This window comes from Grammomys surdaster, unplaced genomic scaffold, assembly GCF_004785775.1.
Source record: "Grammomys surdaster isolate TR1022 unplaced genomic scaffold, NIH_TR_1.0 136, whole genome shotgun sequence".
NCBI lineage: Eukaryota > Metazoa > Chordata > Mammalia > Rodentia > Muridae > Grammomys > Grammomys surdaster.
Window position 1 is genome coordinate 1502359 of NW_021604594.1, and position 22312 is coordinate 1524670.

The 22312-nt window shown below is 38.2% G+C and overlaps 1 protein-coding gene across 1 annotated transcript; it reads right to left on the minus strand.

Annotated features, from left to right (window-relative positions):
• Positions 1-1759: 1759 nt before the first annotated feature.
• On the minus strand, positions 1760-21494 carry Zc3h15 (zinc finger CCCH-type containing 15). The gene is made up of 10 exons (XM_028762923.1): positions 21310-21494; positions 13210-13311; positions 9529-9640; positions 8488-8640; positions 8026-8117; positions 6270-6452; positions 5212-5358; positions 4968-5069; positions 4322-4445; positions 1760-2571 (listed from the first exon to the last, which is right to left on the minus strand). The coding sequence occupies exons 1-10, from the start codon at positions 21382-21384 to the stop codon at positions 2381-2383; spliced, it is 1281 nt and encodes a 426-aa protein (XP_028618756.1). The 5' UTR covers positions 21385-21494; the 3' UTR covers positions 1760-2380.
• Positions 21495-22312: the final 818 nt, after the last annotated feature.

Here is a 22312-nt window from a genome sequence, read left to right on the forward strand (position 1 = left end):
AGTAGTGTGGTCTCATGAGACCCAATCTAAGGTGAAAAGAAGAGTTCATTTAACCAAGCACAAGGAAGTAAGTTAAAGCTACATTTCCTCTCTTGTAGAAAGCTTATATTTATGTCTCTCATTTCCTAAACTCTAGATCTCTTGAAATAAATTAAGTTATACACTGAAACTAGAATACAATGGGAATTATGTAAGAGAAATCTGGAATAAAAACTATTTAAAATTAAGTCTAGATATAGTTTGAAAAAGCATACTCAATTTCAGGTTAACTGCACAGATGTAGAGTAACTGTACTATGAACAATAAAAAAAAAGATGCAGGCTCTTTAGACTATTTTGAAAATATTTTTTCATTAAACAACTAAGTAATCTTAAACTTTTCCACAAAAAAAAAAATGGAAGAAATACTTTATAGATTAAAACTATAAAACAGTATTTTTATAGAAAAAGTAGACCAGAAATAAACTTGATTCATGATAGTCTATGTTTAAAAGTGTTAACTATATAATAAGCTAGAAAACAATATTTTTTACAAATGGCATGGTTGCCCATTAACAAGATATACAAGCTTTTTCTTAGGTTTTAGACTTTGAATGCATTCATAGAAAACAAGTTTTTAAAAAACAAAATTTTAGAACTGGGGTCTTTTTTTTACATGCTAACAAAGCACTCTTATGGTGAGGTACATCCATCCTGGCCTAACAATCAGTATTAAAAGTTACAGGTAAAGGCCGGGCGGTGGTGGCACACGCCTTTAATCCCAGCACTTGGGAGGCAGAGGCAGGCGGATTTCTGAGTTCGAGGCCAGCCTGGTCTACAGAGTGAGTTCCAGGACAGCCAGGGCTACACAGAGAAACCCTGTCTCAAACAAACAAACAAACAAACAAAAAACAAAAACAAACAAACAAACAAAAGTTACAGGTAAATAAAACCTAAAGCCCAGAGAGGTCTTCCCCCCCCCCCCCCCCACAGGGTTCCTCCTCCATGTAGCCCTGGCTATTCTGGAACTCGATCTGTAAACCAGGCTGGCCTAAAACTCACATCTCTGCCCCCAAGTGAGTGCTGGGAATAAATGGCCAGGCTAAAACCCAGAAACTTAACATATAATCTCTCTGAGGCACAAAAGAAATGAGGGTTGATATTTTAATGCTATTTTCTTATATACCTTTATTCCCTTCTCTCAAAGACAGGGTTTTTTTCTGTGTAGCCCTGGCTGTCCTCGAACTCTGATATTAATGCCTTTGCCTCTGCCTCCCAAGTGCTGGGATTAAAGGTGTGGACCGGCAATCCTTGACTACTTAAAAAATAATAATCCCACAAAACCACACCGACTCAAGTTATCTAGTGCTAGCCTAATGTCTATTTAAAATATGCTGTTACTCTTAAATTTTCCAGGGAGAGTGAGACCTCAGCCAAGACCCTGAGTTCCAAGTTTTCTGGTGGATTTATTTACCTTCTTGTAAACAAGTCACCAAACTTTATGTAATGTTGATTCCAAGGAAGAATTAAATGTAGGAGGTATTTAATTAGGTTGATGATCTAACAATTTGGAATTAAAGTAACAGTATTTAGTCTTTTTGGAAATGAAAAGATAACTGTTAATACTGTCAGTATTCTATGGTTATATAAAACATATGAGGAAAATCCATTAAATTTTTGCTTTTTGTGCCTATAACCAATATAAACAATATTTAATTAAAATATCAAGCTAGGAATGTTAAGGAACCTTTCATAGAAAACTTAAAAAAAAAGGCCCATAGTTGAATTTGGATGTTCGATGGTTTTTATTTACAACTTTATTGGCAAAAAAAAGGGGAGAACTTCAAACAGCTTTAATACAGGGCACTGTAGCTGACCCTGTCGCGTTAGTTAACAAGTCCCATTCTCAGTGTCCACCTAATCGTTCACAGATGTACAATACTGAATCTGCATATGCAGTTTCCTTTATCAAGTACAGTGCTCACCTTTCAGGCAGTCTCTAAAACATATAAATACATAGGAAAGGAAACCACTCATTCAAAACTGCATCAAACGCAAGTATTTTAAGTATGAATTTGTTGTTCCTGAAAATTACACATGCCCAATAAAAACCAAAAGCTGGAAAAGCAGTTACACTTCCTACATGAGTGGACAGTTACAACAACAATCATCTTCTGTAATGACCATTTTTAATTTATCACCAACTACTCTGAACTTACTATGAGATGTAGTCAAAGTCAGAAGAGAAGACGCAGGGATAGTATTCCTTTTGTGGAGGATAGAATCCTTCCAGAATCATCATGGGGAAATAAACATCCTGTTGATTCTAGGTGGCAAAACAATTAACGTAGTCAATCTCAGTTCATGTTGATCATATTGAGCTGATCTCATTTTCTTCCTTGTCATTCTTCTAAATCAAGTGTGTTTAATTCCTCTTCTAGTTCATCCAGATCTTCACCAGTGAACAGGTTTTCATCAACAGGAACAGCATCGATGGACCCATTTTCCTGTCCTCCCACTCCGCTGTCCTCCTCCAAATCACTTCTTTCACCATTCTCAGCCAGACCTCCAGAAGCTTCACTTAATTTGTTCTCTAAAAATACAACAACCCAACCCCACCAAAAAACCTGAGATCAGTAAGGTCTAGAAATAAGATTACTACATCAGCAACTGAACTTTGTTTCCTGAAATTCAAGCAATAAGAGCAGGCCTTCCTTTTCCAAGCTTGTACCAATTATCTGTGTCTGCTATGAAATCCTGTTTTTGTAGACATTTGAGGGCAAGACGAAATTTTTATAACTCTGTGTCCTTTATATGACTTAGTAACTTGGTTCTCAAACAGTCAATGCCCACATACATTTTGTTAGACTAACTAGGCACAAAATGACAGTAGCATGTCATTTTAGTACACCAGTTACTTGGCTTTCAGTTTAACAGAACACACTAATTGTGAAGTTCTGAGAACGAGGACTGGATATTTAGGCTTAGAGTGGAGGCCTGGGATCTGGTCTCTAGCACTACACATGTACGAAAACACCCTAGTGTATACAGCTTTGGTATACAAAAGATGCTATCTCTTCAACTTTTAGTGGCCTTGCTTAGTTAATTTAAACATTTCTCATGCCCACTCTGTCACTAAATCCCTTATAGAAAGAGCAACTCAGTATCTACACTGCTGTCCATCTCAGAGTCTGGAGGAGTAAGCCATTTGCTTTAAGTCACAATTCATAATAAAAATCAGGTTTATTAGTCTTTCCAATCGCAGCCTTTGCCTTTGTACTCCTCTGTGCTTTGCTTTCTTTCTTTCTTTCTCTCTTTCTCTTTCTTTCCTTCCTCCCTCCCTCCCTCCCTCCCCCCTCCCCCCTCCCTCCCTTTTTTCCGAGACAGGGTTTCTCTGTGTAGCCCTGGCTGTCCCGGAACTCACTCTGTAGACCAGGCTGGCCTCGAACTCAGAAATCCGCCTGCCTCTGCCTCCCAAGTGTTGGGATTAAAGGCGTGAGTCACCACTGCCCGGCTGTGCTTTTCTTTCATGGCACATATGCTTAACCTAGTATTCAAACCCCTTACTCAAGGGACAATTAAGTACAAACTCCAGATCTTTATGTCCATTTAGTCCCTGGAAAGCCTTTCCACACTAAATCTCACACTAAATCACTACTTACACTTCCATGTCTTGTTGCCTTTCTCTCCTGTCATTTGTTTTGTCCTCTACTGTAGCCCCTCTTTTCTGTGACACACACATTCCTATTTCCCATATCCTAAAAGCCCATTCTCTATGACCACACTTGCTTCAGACATTTGGCCTGTAGACTCATTCATCCCTCATTCTCCCTATCACTACACTGTTGTGGTAAAATAGACATCTTATTCCAGTAACCCCTTGCCTAACTGGAGCTAATAGATTACTTCTAATTATACCATTATTTTTTGACACTCATGTCTCTTAAATTTTGTAAGCACTTCCTTTTTTGTCTGTCCTATAACCCCAATACGTGCACTGTGTTCTAGACTGTTTTTACTCACTCTGACTGACCGAGCTCCTTCATTCTGACACTGGTGCACATGACTTTCATTTTGTTATTTGTAAACAGTCATACAGAATTCTAGAGTAACACTCAAAGCTACATCTCTAAACTTGTTTCTGGTCTCCTTTAAGAAGCTTAGTCAATGGTTTCAGTACCCACCAGGTTATCTTTTCTATAGCTTCCACTACCTTCTATATTTAGACAAATGTTTATTATTTCCAGTCTGTAACCTGAAAATGTGAATTTTCCCAGGCAGGTTTAGCTCCCTCTAAATAGTTTCCTGGTTCTTTAGAACTCTGAAAACTGCAGCATACTTACCATCTTTATCTGACGCATATGTGCTGAATCTTTCAAGACTGGCCACTGTGATACCCGTCTCTTCTACATCTCTTGGGATGTACAGGCTTATATCTATATCATTTACACCCATAGAATCATCAACCTTTATAAATACAGAGAAAGCAAAGTTATTACAAATAAGTCTCCTCAATTCACTTTTAACCTTAACACATTTTCTTCAGGAAACAAAATTACTATTAATATCATGTAAAAACAAATGATTACTCATGTTTCTCCCCCTTAACTTTTTAGAAGAAAAAATATTCCTTGACTGTTTTTGCAGAACACAATTTTAGATAAACAAAGAGATTATTTTAAAGGGATTGAAAAATAGTTTTTGTTTTTTAAAAACATCCACTGTACATAGCACTAAACTTATGTGCCATGCACTACCCTAAGTTCTATAAAGAAATCAACCGTATGAATAAACATCACTGAACTCAATTCACTCTGAGAAGCAGCAGCCTGGGTTAGGAATTTTGATGGAAAATTCCTTTATTGATGGAAATAAGAATTGAAGCCTAGACTCTGGCCCGGCGCTCATGCGCTGTTTTAACCACGTTTTTGTTCTCTCTATCCAGCCCATTAGGATAAACATGTGAGTAAACACAAAACTTCCTCTTACCTCATCACCACCTGTCCCCTGAATGTAACGGGTATCGTCTGCTTCCTCGTCGTCATCATTGACCAGCTCAGGACGAAATTCAAATACCTCACGACCACTGATCTATTAAGGTACACAAATATCTCAGGGGAAATGCTAGCATTCATTTTAGACACATTGCATAGACTAAAGAAAGACTGAATTGTGAATTTTAAAACCTGTAAGATAAAATAATGAGGGATCATTCGTGTGAATTTGAACATACCACCAGTGCTTTTCCTGCTTTGAAGTCAGCTTTCCGCCTCTCCATATCTTGTTCAAGCTTATCAATCTTTTCTTGTCTTTTCCTTTTCTTCCACGCAAGAAAAGATTCTAGAGTGATTTTAGTAACATTTGGACCTAGGGCAGAACGCTGCAAAGAGATTTAAAGTCACTCATAGTTGTTTAATAGCATTTTTCTTTCAATGTAGATAATTCTGTCCCTATGACCACCCTAAAACCGTAAGTAGACTAAATTATGGTGCTTTCTCTTTGCATGGAAATGAGATACAGACGCGCACACACATAAAACCTAACACTGTGAGGTAAATTTCTTTAACTTGAGCAGAAAAGTCTGTCATGAGAAACTGTTCGTAAAAGTAATAAATTTAAAAAATCATCACATTAAATCCACATTTCATCTGTGTCTTTTAGATCATATTTGACTCTAATGTCCACTCTTACTATTTTATCCTATGTGACATACAAACAACAGGGCCACTGTAGGAGTGTATACAATGTAATATTAGCCACTTACATGCACACCGAAGCAAACAATGCTAAATCTAGTACTCCCAAATAATCGCAGCTCCCCCTTATCCTCAATGTGTCTAACTCAGAACAAGTCAGTGCTTTGCTGAACTAGAGAGGAGTAGCTGCATAAGCTACTTCTCCTCTAACCGGACAGATCAAACACAAAACCAAAACCAAAAGGAGCTTCCTTCCACACACATATAGTCTGTTACCAAGAAAAAAGAACACCAAGGAAAGAGCCTCAAAGTCTCATCAACATAAGGTACAAACAAGCATTTAAATAACCTCACAGCATGAAAACAATAGTAACTAGTACTTAAAAAATAACTCATATAGTTAAAGTATGTTTCGCTAATGTATATAGTAAAATTTACACTCAAGAGATACTCAAGAGTAATTTAAGTACATAACTTTAGGAAAAGGGCATGCTATTATTTTCTCTTTCATAACATGCTACTGCCCCCAAGTGGTAAACGTTAGAATTTACAAAAATAATTAAAAATAGCCTTTAAGAGAAAAGATGTTTGTTACCTCTCTTTCAATTAGATCTTCTAATGAGATTTCATCTTCTTTCTCTTCTTTCTTTTTGTCTTTCTTTAGCACAAATCCAGGAGGAAGTGCATGGCGATACATGCAATTGTCCCCACCTCCAGGACACACCCAAAACCAGCCATACTTGTTATTTTCAATAGCTTCAAGAAAATGTCTGCACACCTATAGAGACAATTATGATTTAGAAGTGGTAATGCAGTGTGAATTTATCTCACTTAAGTACATGGAACAAGTAATATATCCTTAGGCTAACCACTTATGTACAAAGTAAATCTATACACAAAAGTGTTTGAAAATGCTCCAATACAAAGTCAGGTCCGGTGGCTCACATCCTTGTAATTCCAGCTCTCAGAAAGCAGAGGCAAAAAGCACTGTTGAAGAGTTCCAAGGCCTGGGCTACAGTCTGAGACCTCATGTCAAAAGAACCAAAAAACAAAAAATTAAACAAAACAAACAAAAACCCCAAAACTAAATCAAACAAACCAAACCAACCAAACAAACAAAACATCAGGGGCTTGAGAGATGGCTTAGTGGTTAATGTCAGGAGGCTTACAACTGTCTAGAACTCTGGCTCCAGGAGATCTGACTTGGCCTCTGGCCTCTATAGACACATATGCTCATGTATACATACCACACACACACTACACATAATTAATTAAAATCAAACCACAAAGTACAACAGCAAAATCCCCAAGCCTTTACTCTGGATACAGTTAGTTTCAGTTAGTCTTTGTAAATATAATCCAAAAGTCTAGCTTTTAAAAATAAATCTAGCCCAAGGTCTAACCTCTAGCACGGCAAGCAAAAATAAAGAAAAACTAAGCCAAAACAAAGAAAAATCCTATGCAATTATGACATAAACCCTAATGGGATTGCTTGACTAAACAGGCAACTCTGTACATGAGTCATAAGGATACAAGGTTCAAAAGGAACACAATACAAAAATAGTGATCCTTCAAACACAAATGTGTTCAAAGTGCAACTATGCTAGTCAGGCAATAACTTTTACAAGTAAAAAAAAAAAAATCACCAGTATCACCCCCTCCACAGCAAACAACAACGACAACAACAAAAAGAAACAAACAAACAAACAAAATCCCCAAAACCCAAAGAGTGTTTATGAACCAAAATTTATGTACGTCCTCTAGTGGAGTAGGACCTCACTAGATGTACACTCAGGATACAGATATATGGACATTGAGTACAGAAGCTGAGGAATAATCTGCGTGTTTATAAGCAGATTTCCCAGTACATTAGAGGATACTACCTACCCAAACCCACCCCTTTTTTGAATTCATATATAAGAATATTTTGAGCTAGTAATTAAAAAAACTTCTACAGTATTAAAATAAAACAGTTCATTAAGTGAGTTGGCTTAATAGGCCTACTTCTATCACATCCAAGAAGATTCTTATCTAAGTATATTATATTCATGCGCTTTTTTGAGACAAAGTTTATATTTGTAGCCCGGGCCTACATCAAACTTGCAGTTGGCCTATTGGGATGACATGCATATGCTCCCATGTCCCGTTCTGCTCACTTGTAGTTGGGGAAGTAGAATCACTCCAGAAAACTGTTTTAGAGACTTTGGTCACTCAGTTTTTAGACCACTTTTGTTACAAAATCTAATTAAAACTCCCAAATTAAATCGGGTTGTATTGTAGCTTATAATAGTGAAAAGTAATTTTCTAATCCTCAGCAATCCAGTACAAAACAATTCAAGAAAAGGACATACTATTTGAGTTTTTGGTTTTTTCTTTTCCGCCTCACCGTGCTTCTTGTTTACTACTTCTTCCAGCTTTTTCTCATCCCAATTATCCATAGTATCTAAATAAAGACACAACAAGCAGGTTTTATCTCCTCCTCCAATAACACAGGCCTCTGAACAGACAGGAACACTCCACTGTAATATTCATAATGTAACAATTATCTCTGAAGCAACAAAGAGAGGCATACACAGTATTACCAAATTGTCAACCCAAGCTCCCAGGCAGTTTAAATAAATGAGATGGTAGCATGGAAGGGAAGAAAGGCAGACAAATCAGAATTGAATCACTGTATTCCAAGCACCATTTATTTAAATTTTGTGCAAAATTCCAATTGTTCTTTGTAAACAATACTAGTAATACTGTAACAATATGTTACTATGTGTCTTAGTAAGAAACCAAAAAAGAGACTTATTTAACTTAAGAAATACCTTTTTCAAGTTCTTCATCTCTTGCATCAATGTAAACACTTCGTTTTTCACATTTTCTCTCCAAAGTGAGGTCATGAGAGAACTTACATTTATCTCCTTTAGTACACTGTCCCTGTTTGAAGAATGCGCATACCACAGATTTGGGATCCGCACCTGTATCAAATGGGAAGTAACATTTACATTACAGGCAGGTAACCCATGTTCAGGACCCCCTTCCTATTGCACAGTATTGGCTGTTACTCTTCCGTGTCCCCACCCCATCTTTTTATAGGCTGCCGGATGATAAGACATAGCTTATATCTAGGCTATAATTACTTTTGCCTAGATTATTATTTTCTATTTACTAATGTTCTAGAAAAGTTATTTGGTTAGAGATTTCTTAAAAGTTCTTTGCATAGCATTTTATATCTTTTTTTCTTTTAATTTTTATCAAGATAAATGGCTGAGATGGAAAAACCAAAACATAGGTTATTCTATAGTCTCTTGGCTGTGGAGTCAGCAAGACAGGAGGCAAAGAAAAACATAATGAAAGAATACTGCCACAAATATGTATGTGGCTTATGATTTATGAAACCACAGCTTTTTCTTGGCACCCCTCATCAAAGCACAAGAATAAAATTTCAAAATCAAACTGTTTTCATTCTTCTAAGATAAGGTCTTGCTGTTTAGCTTTGGCTGCTTTGAACTCACAGAGATCTGCCTGTCTCTACCTTCTGAGTGTTGGGAATAAAAAGCACATATCACCACACCAGACACAAATCAAATAAAAGCCTTAAAAAAATAAAAGATTTATTTGTTTCATATGTGTGAATGCCTGCCTGCCTGCATGCATGTGTACCATATGTGCATTTGGTGACTGAGGCAGCCAGGACATTGGATCCTCTGGAGCTGGAGTTATGAATGACGGAGTCACTGGCTATGGGTGCTGGAAACTGAGACCAGGTCCTAAGAGCAAGAGCCATCACTCCAGCTCCTCACAGATCAAATCTGAAACACGAATTATATGTAATAAAACCAGTTCTTCTGGTATTTAAATTTTACCTTTACTTATTTTTTGTGCAGCAACTACAGGTTTGAACAACTCATTTAGTTCTTGTAGCTCTTTCTTCTTGTCATCTTTCTTCAATTTCTTTTCAGCTTCACTTTGTGCTACCTACATTTCCAAGTTAAAAATGTAAATCTGATTGCAAACTGTTTTTTACTATATAGTAATTACTAACATAAAAACATCTGCATATTTATATGTGTATAGTTTTTACATTAAGTAGCTTACACATTAGCTATTGTTAAACTATTAAAACTGATAAGCCTTGTAACAAATTATTTTTTCTTATAATTAGGTAACATTACCCAATTAAAGTACATTCAAAAACTCATGGTTTAAAAAGCTCTTGTCAACAAGCATTTATTAAACATTTAACCCTGGCATTTAGCAAACAGTTTTCAAATGAAGTTATTTTTTCCAAAGAAAGAAACTTATATTCCAGAGATATAAGAATACATTTTGACATCAATGAAAATATCCTGACCAGTACTGTGACACAATAATGGTTAGTACCACCACAAACTACAAGTGCCCTTGTTGAAGAACACTAACTTTGTCAGTGTAGTAGATAACAGAAGATAGTTCTAGGTAACATGTTTTACATACCCAATACAATTACATACCTAATATAATTAATACATTTGTATCCATCTAAACATTTATAACTCAGCCCCTATATGAGAACAGAGAATACATGATGCTTATTAGAAGAAGTTCAGAATGATATAGAAGACAGACATACAATTATAATACAATATACATAGTACTCTGAAAACAAAGAATGTCTATATGTGTAGAAAATTAGATATAGCTGATAACTTTATAGAGGAATTCTTCTGACGAACCAAAAAAGAATGTAGAAAGAACCTGCCACCACTGTAAAGACCAAGGTCCAGAGACCACCAGGATATGAGAACATCAATGGCAAGTCTAGACTTTACCAGGTGATAAAACTCTAACTTAGGGGTTATAGGTAAGTAACCAGATCAGGTTCAGTTTTGAGGAGGATACATTAGCAATCCAAGAAGAAAGGCATGGAATCTCCTGCAATTATAGGTAGAAAAGCACTAGTGTTTGAAACATGTATTAGTACAAGAAGAGAGCATTTTAGGAGAACTAAAGGACTCTGGCCATAAGCAAGAGGAGAAAGAGATTAGCACACGCACAGTAAGTGCTGCTGAAAAAGACTGGGAATACAGGAGGAACAGGTTTCAGGGCAGGAGGTGGAGACGAGCTCAGTTTTGGACAGACCAGCATGAGATGCATACAGAGCATCTGGGCGGAGCTATTCAAAGGCAGCTGCAGCAGACAGATACTGACTCCACTGCAACTAGATTGGGTCTAGTCCGAGATAAAACAGAACCTAATTTGTCACAAGAGACTCAAACAGCAGGAAGAAAGAGAAATCTAATAAGAAAATGCTCTCAGAAAGGGTAACAACAAAACACACCTGGGAGAAGAATGAACAAATGCTACAATTAGGTCATCCCAAGCCCTGACTTGAACTACACAAGGGGAAGCATTCAAACAACAGCAAACTATTCCCCTTTCTTCTAAATAAAAGTAGCCTCTGCTGATTAGGCTCATAAACTACTTGAAATATTTACAATTAGAAATCAATTGCAAAGAGGCTAGATGGCTTAGTGGTTCAGGATTTGAAACCTTGTTCTCTAGAAAAGCAGAGGAATCCTACAGGAGAGAACTGTCCTTCCACTGTACAATAAAACTACTATCAGTGAACAATTTAAAACCATGCAACAAGAAAGGTAGATTCAACACAAATCTAGCTGTCTCCAAGGCTATCTATCCCCTGGTACCTGTGGGCAGTGATTCTACAGGACTCCTCCGGACGTCCAAATCCATGGTAGGTGAATTCACTTGAGTATTATAATATCTAATACAATTCAGGCTGTGTAACTCATCACACTGCATTGCTTAGGGAACAAGTTTTTAAAACTTTGTCCTTGTTCAGTACAAACATGGCTATCTTATTAGATCTAATTACACCAGCAACAAACAACAAGCCTTTTCTTTAAAAAAGAACATAGCATTTTTGGACCTTAGTTGTTTTAGTCTGAAGTCCTTACTAAACAAGGTAAAGTTAGCACTTTGAGAGAACACTAGTTTTTGGTTCTAAGAAAGAACTGGATAAAAGAAGGCAAGAGACTCTGATTTGGAGAAAGAATGAAGAAGAGAAATGGATTTTAGATAAGAAATTAGTAATCTCATAGATATATTATGCTAATATTTTTAGACTAAAAATCTGTAGTTAAAAATATACTTGAAAACTTTTCTATGTTCAAGGACTATTGCCAAGAATTAAGGAAAAAAGAAATTTAAAAAGTATTTAAAAAGTTCTTATCTGTTAAATCTTATATGAGATGAAAGGTCTGAAGAATCTGAAGAAAAGAGAGGCTATAGTTACCAACTCTTATGTAAGGACTACTGTCTATATTAGTGTTATCTTCCAGTTCAGTGGTAAAATGCTGAACCAATATGCAACTTCAGACTGAAAATGAAGCAATCAGAAATAAAACAAAACCTAAGAAAATTACACATAACCATCCAGTGCAAAGTGAGACATATTTAATATTCTTCTAGCAATATAAAAACTGCAAATTACAGGGAACGAGAAGAAAAAAAAAAACAGAAAAATATTTTACAGCAAAATAGAATGAAGCAGCCGGGCAGTGGTGGCGCACGCCTTTAGTCCCAGCACTTGGGAGGCAGAGGCAGGCGGATTTCTGAGTTCGAGGCCAGCCTGGTCTACAGAGTGAGTTCCAGGATACCCTGGACTATAAGAGAAACCCTGTCTCGAAAAAACAAAAAACAAAACCAAACCAAAAAAACCAAACAAACAAAAACAAAAACAAAACAAAACAAAAAGCACTGTCAACATTTTTTTTTTGGTAAGAAAAAGGCAACCAATAATTTTGGGTAGCTGGATAATCCAGACAGACAAGTCACAGACGTGTAGACTCAGATAACAACAAGCACATGAGAAGTGAGAAAAACAAGACAATGTTACTTTAAACTTATTATCCAGGGAAGCATTAAGAAGCCTTAGCATCTACTACACACAGGACATGAAAATGTCAACAATTAGTCCACGAAACATGTTCAAATGTATTAAAATGAGAAGTTCAGGGTCAGAGAGATGGCTCAGTGAATAAATGTACTTCCTGTCAACCCTGAAAAACTCAGTCATTGGATTGCACACAGTGGAAAGAGAGAACCAACTCTTAAGAAAGTTGTCCTCTGACCTACGGACACTGTGGTGCATGGCATGTGGAACACCATGCACAAAATTAAATAAATAAGATAAATTGTAAGTTCATTTGACCTAGAAAGAGAAGTCTGTTTGGAGATAATTTATACAAGGGAAATAAAAGTATATTTAAAAACATTATGTACAAGGATATTTCTTGTGGAAGTATTACTGTGTTAAAAAGCTGGAAACAAAGGGATTACTTCTGAAAAAAGAAATAAAATACATGTAATGTAGTATGCAATTATTTAAAAAAAAAAGTTGTATCAAAATAGCTTGGAGAATTATCCAAGAGGTACTGCTGTATAAGATATAAGAAGTTTAGTGCAGGATAATATTACTTCAAAATGTACTTAATCTGTAATAAATGCTCCATTATATTTCCATCAGAGCATACAATTTAAATTACCTGACGTGGATTCTGTTGACCAAATTTCACTTGATGAGTGACAGCCTTAATAAATTTCTGTTGCTTTGCTCCTTTCTTATTCTTTAGTCCGAAAGTTTTGTCCTAAATGAGAAACAATATAGACAAATCTTAGTAAATTATTACTATCTTTCCAATGATGTGTAAAAATTACTTATTGATAGCTTTTTTTTTTAAAAAAGTAAGATTTTATTTTATGTGCGTTTTGTCTGCATTAAGCCTGTGTGCCACATGTGTGCAGTGCCTATGGAGGCCAGAAAAGGGTGTTGGATGCCCTGAAACTGGAGTTATAGATGGCTGCGAGCTAACATGTGGGTGTTGGGAATCAAACTTGGGTTATGTGCAAGTGTAGCCAGTACTCTTAAATGCTAAGCCATCTGTAGTGGCTCCAGAATTGGAGGGCTCACCTGTGATCCAGATCTTGAAGCTGGAAGACACAAGTTTCTGACCTGGATCTTGGCATGGAGATCTTGAGGCATAGATAGTGGCTATGAAAAGCTTAGCCCCAGGTAACGTAGTACATGCGTTTAATACCAGGAGACAAAGGCAAGGAGATCTGAGTTCAAGGTCAGCCTGGGACAAAACAAGTCCCAAATGCAGGTGTGGTGGCACATACTTTTAACCTGGATCACACGGTCTGTTAGAGACCTACTTAAGGACACTGGAAGAAGGAAGATTCCCTCTTCTTTGCCACTAGCATTTATTTACTTGCCAGCACATCTGCTGGAATCTACTTCTACAGAAGACCAGTTGAAACAACTAGCCTCGTGGGACTGAGCAACTACTAGATCCTTGGACTTCCCATTCACAGCTGACCATTGTTGGGGAGTTGGACTACAGACTATAAGTCATCATAACAAATTCCCTGACTATATAGAGACTATCCATAAGTTCTGTGACACTAGAGAACCCTAATATACCATCTCTCTAGCCTCAGAAAATACATTCTTTTATATCCTGACCAGTTTCCCTTCCCTCTTCTCCTAGCCTCCCTGAAATATTTTACAAAAATGATTTATTTTATGTGTATTGGTTTTTCCTGCCTGCCTGCCTGTCTATGAGGGTATCAGATCCCCTGGAACTGGAGTTACAGTTGTGAGATGCCATGTGGTGCTAGGAACTGAACCCGGGTCCTCTGGGAGAACAGCCAGTGCTCTTAATTGCTGAGCCATCCTTCCAGCCCTGAAAATAGATTCTTTACAACACAAAAATATGTAAAACATTAGGGTTTTTATTGCTGTAATACACTATGACCAAAAGCAACTCGGAAGAAAAGGATTTATTTCATCTTATGTAGTCTATCATCCTGGGGAGCAGGGACTGATGCAGAGGCCATGGAGAAGTGCTGGCTTGCTTCCCACACCTTGCTTAACCTTTCTTATAGTACTTAGGATCACCAGACTAGGGCGGCACTACCCAATGTAGTGCCCTCCCACATCAATCATCAATCAAGAAATAAGGTCAATCTTGTGAAGGCACTTTCTCAATTTCGGTCTTTAAAAATAACTCTGGCCGGCATCAAGATGATATTAAACCTTATTATGCTGTTTGCATCCTGTGTTTCAGATTATCACGTCTTTGGGAACTTTGGTATACGTACTTCCACAGTCAAACAAGTTGAGGAAAATGCTATGTGAAGAGTATTCTCAACTTTTTCTTTTGCAGTGTTCATAGTAGAACTGAGGGCAATGTGTATATGGTGTAATCCCGCTACTACTGAGCTTAACACCAAATCCTAGATTCTTAGTCTTCAATTACAAGATATCTTACAACCTTTAGCATAGGGGATATATATATGTCCTTTCAAAACCCAATTGACCCCAGGATGTACTTTTTAAGTGTATGCTGAAAGATGAGGTACTGCTGAACTTATTTTGCAAAATACTAAGTTTCTAAGACTATAAAACAAATTTAACTGGAGAACAGTATTTTAGTTAAATTTGGGGTTTTATTAGTACATGAGAAGGTAAGTTATAGAGATTCTCATTTTGTGATCAGCACTTTTGGTGATCCTTGGCTCTCTATCTCATATTTAGTAAGTATGCTGAACAAAAGACCTTAGAAGGGATTTCAGATAGGTAAGGATGTGTGCACATAGTTTTAGAGACTGTAATGAGTTAAATGGTATCCCTTGAAAACTTTTATCTACCAAATTTTAATAAGGAATATCAAAATTTGCTAGATGACATCAAAAACTAGGAAGAAGCCAAGGACTTTCTTCCCTTGTGGCCTTCAGAATGGGAACATGAGTGTGATGACACTTAGATTTCAAATGTCCATCTTCCAGAATAATGAGAAAATAAATTGCCTTGTAAAAGTTTTGGGTAATTTGTTACAACAACCCAAAGAAACCAATTCAGTGAGATCTGCCCCAGCACGAATGGGACATTGGTATCTGAAATCTATTTCATTTATTTAATTTCATTTTCTGTAAGAATCTGGCTAGGGGATTAATAAGCCTGAATGTAGGGCAGGGAAAGAGGACAGGTAGTGGTCAGTTATCTTTTAGGTTATTGCACAGATCATTTTGTGGATATTTTGGTCTGTTTTTTTTTTTACGGGGGTGGGTGGGATGAGGTGGAGGGCAGATGTATATGCAGCCCAGGATAGCCCTGATATAATTCTCTTGCCTCAGTTTCCTGAGGCACAATAAGCATGTGCCACACGATAGCTGGCTTCAGTCTCACATTTTAACCACTTTTCCCTAAGCCTCTGTGCCTGGTGTTTAAGAAGAGAACACCTCTCCAGCCCTCTAATGAGTATATACACCTATTTGTTGTGGTAGGGTTGTCTTACAGAGTGGGAGTGGGCATTAACTATTAGCCATTCTAACATCTTTAATCAACTTCTCAGCCTCTTATTTTCTGTACTGTCCTATCTCCTAGCATTGTTTTCCAGAATTCTACAGAGCAAGTTTAGTTCACAACAGAGAACACTCAGTCCTGCCTGCTGCTCTAAATCAGTAACCAACACAACCATGAGCTGCCAACCTTAACATGTAGCTAAACATTACAGATAGCTCTAAATCTCAAAACAAAATTTGTATTATTCCTTTTCATTCTCTTGATTTTGCAGGAGGCCAAAAAGTATTCTGAATGAAACTTGAGATCCTCTGAAAAACATTTAGTCTGAAATAATAAAAACTATCAAAAGATCTGAAACTATGCAATACAACGTAAGCTTTATAGCATCTTAAACTCAATACTATCTTTCAATGTTTTTAACAGTAAGAAGCTCAGAGATGTTTATTCATTATCATTTACTTAACTTTTGCTTTACTTATCTAAATGTCTGCCTTAGGTTTTTTTGCTGATTTTTTTCGAGGCAGGGTTACTCTACATAGTTCTGGCTGTCCTGAAACTCTGTAGACCAGGCTGGTCTTGAACTCAAGAGATCTGACTGCCTCTGCTTCTCAAATGCTGGGATTAAAGGCATGTACCACCACTGCCAGGCCTGCCTCATGTTTTAGTATCCCAGCATGCTATTACAAATTATATATACATATTATGAAGCTTATGAATATGAAAAAGGAAACACATTTACAAGCTGAAATTGTCTCTATCAAGCTTTTTAATCAATAAAATTCTCTATTTGTACAAAACAATATTCTAGCCAATTCCCAGGTAAAATGATCAAGATTCATGTGTCAGATGGGAGGGCTACAACCAAGTATGAAATGCTCTATATTTTTTGTACAGTAATGAGCTATCAGGAGTGAAAAGGGAGACTTGAGGTAAAACAAGATGACCAAAGTGCCATCAGCATCTATTAAATGCTTTGCCCTATATGCAAATACAGAGAGGCAGTAAACTTGTGACTAAACAAGACCAGATAGTAAAGCAGATATAGACACAGATTTAAACAAGGAAAAAAAAGGCGGGGGAGGGGGTGGAATGGGGATGGGAGGGGGAAGCTACACACGGGGCCCTGGCAGCTTGAGAGCAAAGTATTTCCAATAGTAGTTTCTAGGAGAGGTATAAAATTCCAGATCTGAAAAGGGAAAACAACAAACAAACACTGCAGCAAGCTTTGAGGTTTAATCTCATTGCTTTAACATGTAATCAACTAGTTTATCTCAATTGTAAGCATAGAAACTTTGACATATTTCAAAGTTCTATTTAATAATATAATCTCAAGAATCTCAACTTTCTGAATTAGAAGATTTACAACAGTAAGGCTATACAAAGTGGCTGAGAGAAAACTTGGGGCCTTACTTGCTGGGTTTAAATCCTGGCTTCCTGCTTGCCAGTTAAGTAACCCTGGACAATTTATTTAACCTTTGTGTCTGTTATCTCAGCTACATAAAAGGTACTAATACTTATCTGGGACAAATAAAGTAGCTATGCATCATCTACACATGGCTCTTCCCTTGTTGCCACAATACCGAGAAACTGTCTAGCTGAATATCTGTCAACTAAAAATGACCTTTATGAGCATATTTAACCCAAGCCATTTCCCATCACCAAAACCTATGATTTTTTCTGAGCCATTCAGACGAGAATGGTTCACCCCCACATGAAGCCTAAGCTGGCCTTAAACAGAATATATAGCTGAAGATGACCTTGAACTTCTGATCTCCTTGATCCTATCTCCAAAGTGCTATAATTACAGAAACATTACCATACCCACCCAGTTCCTGTGGTGCTAGAGTAACATGGGGCTCCATGTGTGCTAGGTAAGCACTCTACCTGAGCTAAACCCCCAGCTACAGAAAGTCTTCTACACAGAACATTCTGAAGTAACACTAGTATATCTTAAAAGTAGGTTGGTTTACAACCCAAATTATCAATAAAGCCTTTTTCTGGGCTTGGGAAAAACCTTTACCTAAAAGTTGGCATGGATTTAGAGTGGGAACATATTAGGTAGGTTTCAGTGAATCTGAAATTACAAAATTATTGATGTATAAGGTTTCAAAAGTTACAGGGAAAAAAGGGTGTATTTCAGTGGATGAATTCAGAAGCTGAATGAAAAGGAGTTCAGAAAAGAGGCTGTAAGGAAAGGACTGCTTCCGAGTCTCCACATGCCCAATTCCAGCCTTAACAACTCTGACCTCTTCTCTCCTCTGACTCTTAAGCAATCCTACTCCCTTTACAGGCCAGCTTCCACTCCTTAAAGGTGTTAAAAAATGAAGCAGGAAAAAGTCAACACTGACAGTGTTCTAAGGTAAGTGGGTTTTATTATTTGGGACCCTAGGGTAGGCAGAAGCTGACACCATACTAACTCAGTGGCTCTGTCTCATACAACCTAACATATTTTGTTGTCTATGTATGAAACGGTTTCTCTGTTCTCTTTATAAGCCTGGGTCCTGTCTGCATCAGTCTAGATTACTGTTCTTCAGTGCTGCATGTCCCCAGGGGACAATCTTTTTTATCTGCTTGCCCTAATTCCAAACATATCCCCAACTCAAGTCAAGAATTATACTTATTTTTCTTTTGTTCTGTAAGACAGGGTTTTGCACTGCAACCAAGATTGACTTGGAATTCACTATGTAGTCTACACTGGCCTCAAACTTGAAATCCTTGTGTCTCAGCTGGGATTACAGGCTCTGCCTAGTCTACGATCAGAATTTCTGTTGCTCAAAGCCGATCTCAAAGTATTATTCTGGCTCTAAGTAAACAAATGTTATATGCTGTTTGGGAACAATATGTGAACAGAGAATAAAACTTGAACTTCACAACACTATGTGATATATTCATTTCAAGAATAGAATACATGTTCATAGTGAATCCACAATATCTGATATAGCTTAAAAGAAGAGTAAATGCACACAATACTTTTCTTTCATTACTAAAATCAGTAGAGGGCTGTTTTTATATGAAATTCTACTAAGAAGCCACAATATAAACTCAATGCGTAGCTCTAAAAGCTGTCAAGACATGCTAGGGTTTTAGAGTAATTATAAACTAAACCAAACTAGGCTTAATTCTATTACTGTATGTATTAGGATAATTTTAATCAGTACTTTTTTTCTTTAAATGAATGTCTTTTTTGTTGTTTTTCTGAAACATGGTTTCTCTGTGTAACAGAGCCCTGGTGTCCAGGAACTTGCTTTGCAGACCAGGCTAGCCTTGAACTCAAGAGATCTACCTGTCTCTGGCTCCCCAGTGCTAGGATTAAAGGTGTATGTCCCCATGCCCAGCATTAATGCATGTATCTTTGGAGATGTCTTCACGAATGAAAGCTAAAGTTGAGTTCTCTATACTTCAAAAACAAAAATACACCAACCACTAAACAAACAAAGTCTTTCTTGACTAAGACTGTATGGATCATTGGTAGAATGTACTCCTAGAAAGTGACGCCTTGGGTACAACACCCAGAAGACCAACCAAATCTTGTTACAGGTTGAAGGAAGACAAAATATATGCATGACTTTTAGGGCTAGTAGACTGTTATAAATAACTTTAATTTTGCTGTTTGTTGTTTTTCAAGACAGGGTTTCTCTGTGCAGCCTCGGAGTCCTGAAACTCTGTAGAGCAGGCTGCCCTTGAATTCAGACTGCTTTCTAAGTGACCTTCGCCACCACTGCCAGGAAAGAAAGATTAATGAAACAAACAAAAACCCTTTAGTCTTTATTAATTAAAAGTGGTTACGGGTCCAGGTTGCCTGAAATGTATTCTATATTGTTTTGTAACATTTATTTTTAAATGGAAGTATTAATGTCTTGTGATCTATGTTATGTTTATTCAACCTCAGTAGTTTGTAAGTAAAACAGTTTTTGAATGTCCTTTGTTGGCATATCACTGAATTGCTACCAGATTACTATTCCCAGTGATTTAAGTCTCCCAAATGCTGATTTTTTTCTTCAGATGTAAGGGTGACAATGATTTTGCTTTCTTTCTTTTCTTTTATCTGTCCCGAGACAAGAGTTTCTCTGTGTGCCCTGGTCATTCTGTCCTGGAACCCAGAGAATTGTCTGCTGAGACTAAAGGCACACACCAGCACTGCTCTGCAATTGTTTTGCTTCCAAATGTTTGGCTATGGCAGTTCTACTTCAGAACTACAACAGCCAGTAAATCACTAGATGTCTTCACATTAATTTTACTTAAATTAAATCAGCCAACTTTAACTATATACAATCTGACAAAAGTTCTCATTAGAGTGTATAAGGGAACCGTGGTATTTTCACTGCTATCTTTCAAGGCTGTAACAATCAATGTTGAAAAAAACGATCATAAGCAAACATCTCATTTCGAAACACCAAAACATTCTGGCATTTTAAAAAGAACGAACCTACTAAAGGTTACTTTTTATTCAGATACATTATGCTGTAAAATAGTCATAGCTTCTCCCAACTACATCCCAGTCTATGAGGTACCATTTATTTTTCAATATGAGAAAGATTAGTATGGAAGAAACATCTTTACCGAATGCGAAATTTCGTTACCTATCTTAAGGAAACTCACGTATACAACTGTTGTAAACCTGCTTGAGGAACACTTAAGAAAATCAATACCTTGTCTCATTCACTGAATGCCTACAAGTTCAATGCACTATATAATATGCTCCCGTGTGTGTGTGTAGGTAAACGGGGAGCATCCAATTAACACAGGTACTGTGACAGAGCCTACATGTTTAATTCTGACTACATGTATGATCGAAGCATTATGTACAAGACCGCTGGGCCACGGTTTTCGGGAAACATCTGTTCTTGACACTAAAGTTTCCAGATGGACCAAACAGCAAAACAAACGAGAAAACAAGTAGTAGTCTGATGGCTCTTGAAAATGAACAGCGCTACCTCTCACTGCCCGATAAAGAAAAAAATCAAGGCGTTAGGTTTGTCAGGAGGGGCCTTCCAGAAGGACGCTCAGCTTGTTTCTTCAGGCACAGCCCTAGGAACCGCTGAAACTCATGAGCATTGAAAGACCGGGCCGGGGGTCGTTGGGCGGCCGAGTGGGCGCGGCGGGCGCGTGGGTGGAGACGCGGCAAGCGCGGGGGCGCAGCGGCCTCACTACAGCGATGAGGGGCGGCGAGAGCCACTTGAGCCGGGGCCCACCCGCCCGGGCGCCGACACGTGGCCCCGGGAGCTGCACTCCGCAGCCCGGGGAGCCACAGCCCTGTGCGGAGGGGGAGGGTACGCACCTCGATGATTTTCTCCTTCTTCTTCTGCTCCGCCTTCTTGCTGCCCCCGGCCTGAGCCTGTTTCTTGGGGGGCATCGCGGAGGCGGGGGCGCCGGGCCGACTGCGACGCAGATGGCTACCGTCGGGGCGTCCGGCAGCGCGGCGGGAGCAGGAAGACCCAGCCGCCGCCGCAGCGCACGGAAAGCGACTCGCTCATTCGCCGCCCGGATGTGGCCTTTGCGACAGGACGGCGCCGTAGTGCATTGTGGGGTGGGAGGAGAGGCGCCCGGAAGTGGAGCTGCGCGTGCGCTCCTGCTGCGCCGGGCCAGGAGGGGGCGTGGTTGAGACGTGGGAACTTGGAAAATGAAGGCGTGTGGAGCCTCCTTTTGGGGGGTGCTTGCGACTTACTTGGCTCTGTCCTTCACTGGCACCGCGAGTGTTGTCGCATCACCTCGCTTGTACAGACCCCTTCGAGTAGAGAGTTCTAGATCTAGTTAGTACTGGACAGTACCAGATTGGGTGATCACGGAGCGGCTGCATCAACTATGAGCTACTGTCTTGTCCTCTGGAGGGGTAGGGTTGGAATGCAGCACCTTCAGTATGAAGCAGTGTAAAGAAATAAAGTTTCATTTGGAGATCGTCAGACGTGGAGTCCTAGTCGGTGGAATCCTTAATTTCTCTTGAAGTCCTGTACTAATTTTAGGGGAATGCCTTAATGATTCCGGAAAAATCACTATTTTACTATGCCAAAGTAGCCCAATTTAAGGTTAATTTAAGTGCCTGGTAAATTCCATAACGACTTGGCACATTGCACACATGATTTCACTCAGTACATCTACACTGAGCTGTGACTGGTTAACTGTTAACACTTCTTGAGGTGAAATGCAAAAGGAATTTAAAGTCCGAGACAAGAATTTCAGCTTGGACAATCTTGCTTTGGGGCTTGTGTTTATATAGTAGACTAGTCCAAAAGTATGGCTTGTTGATATGCAAATGAATCTATTAATATTTGTACAACCAAATA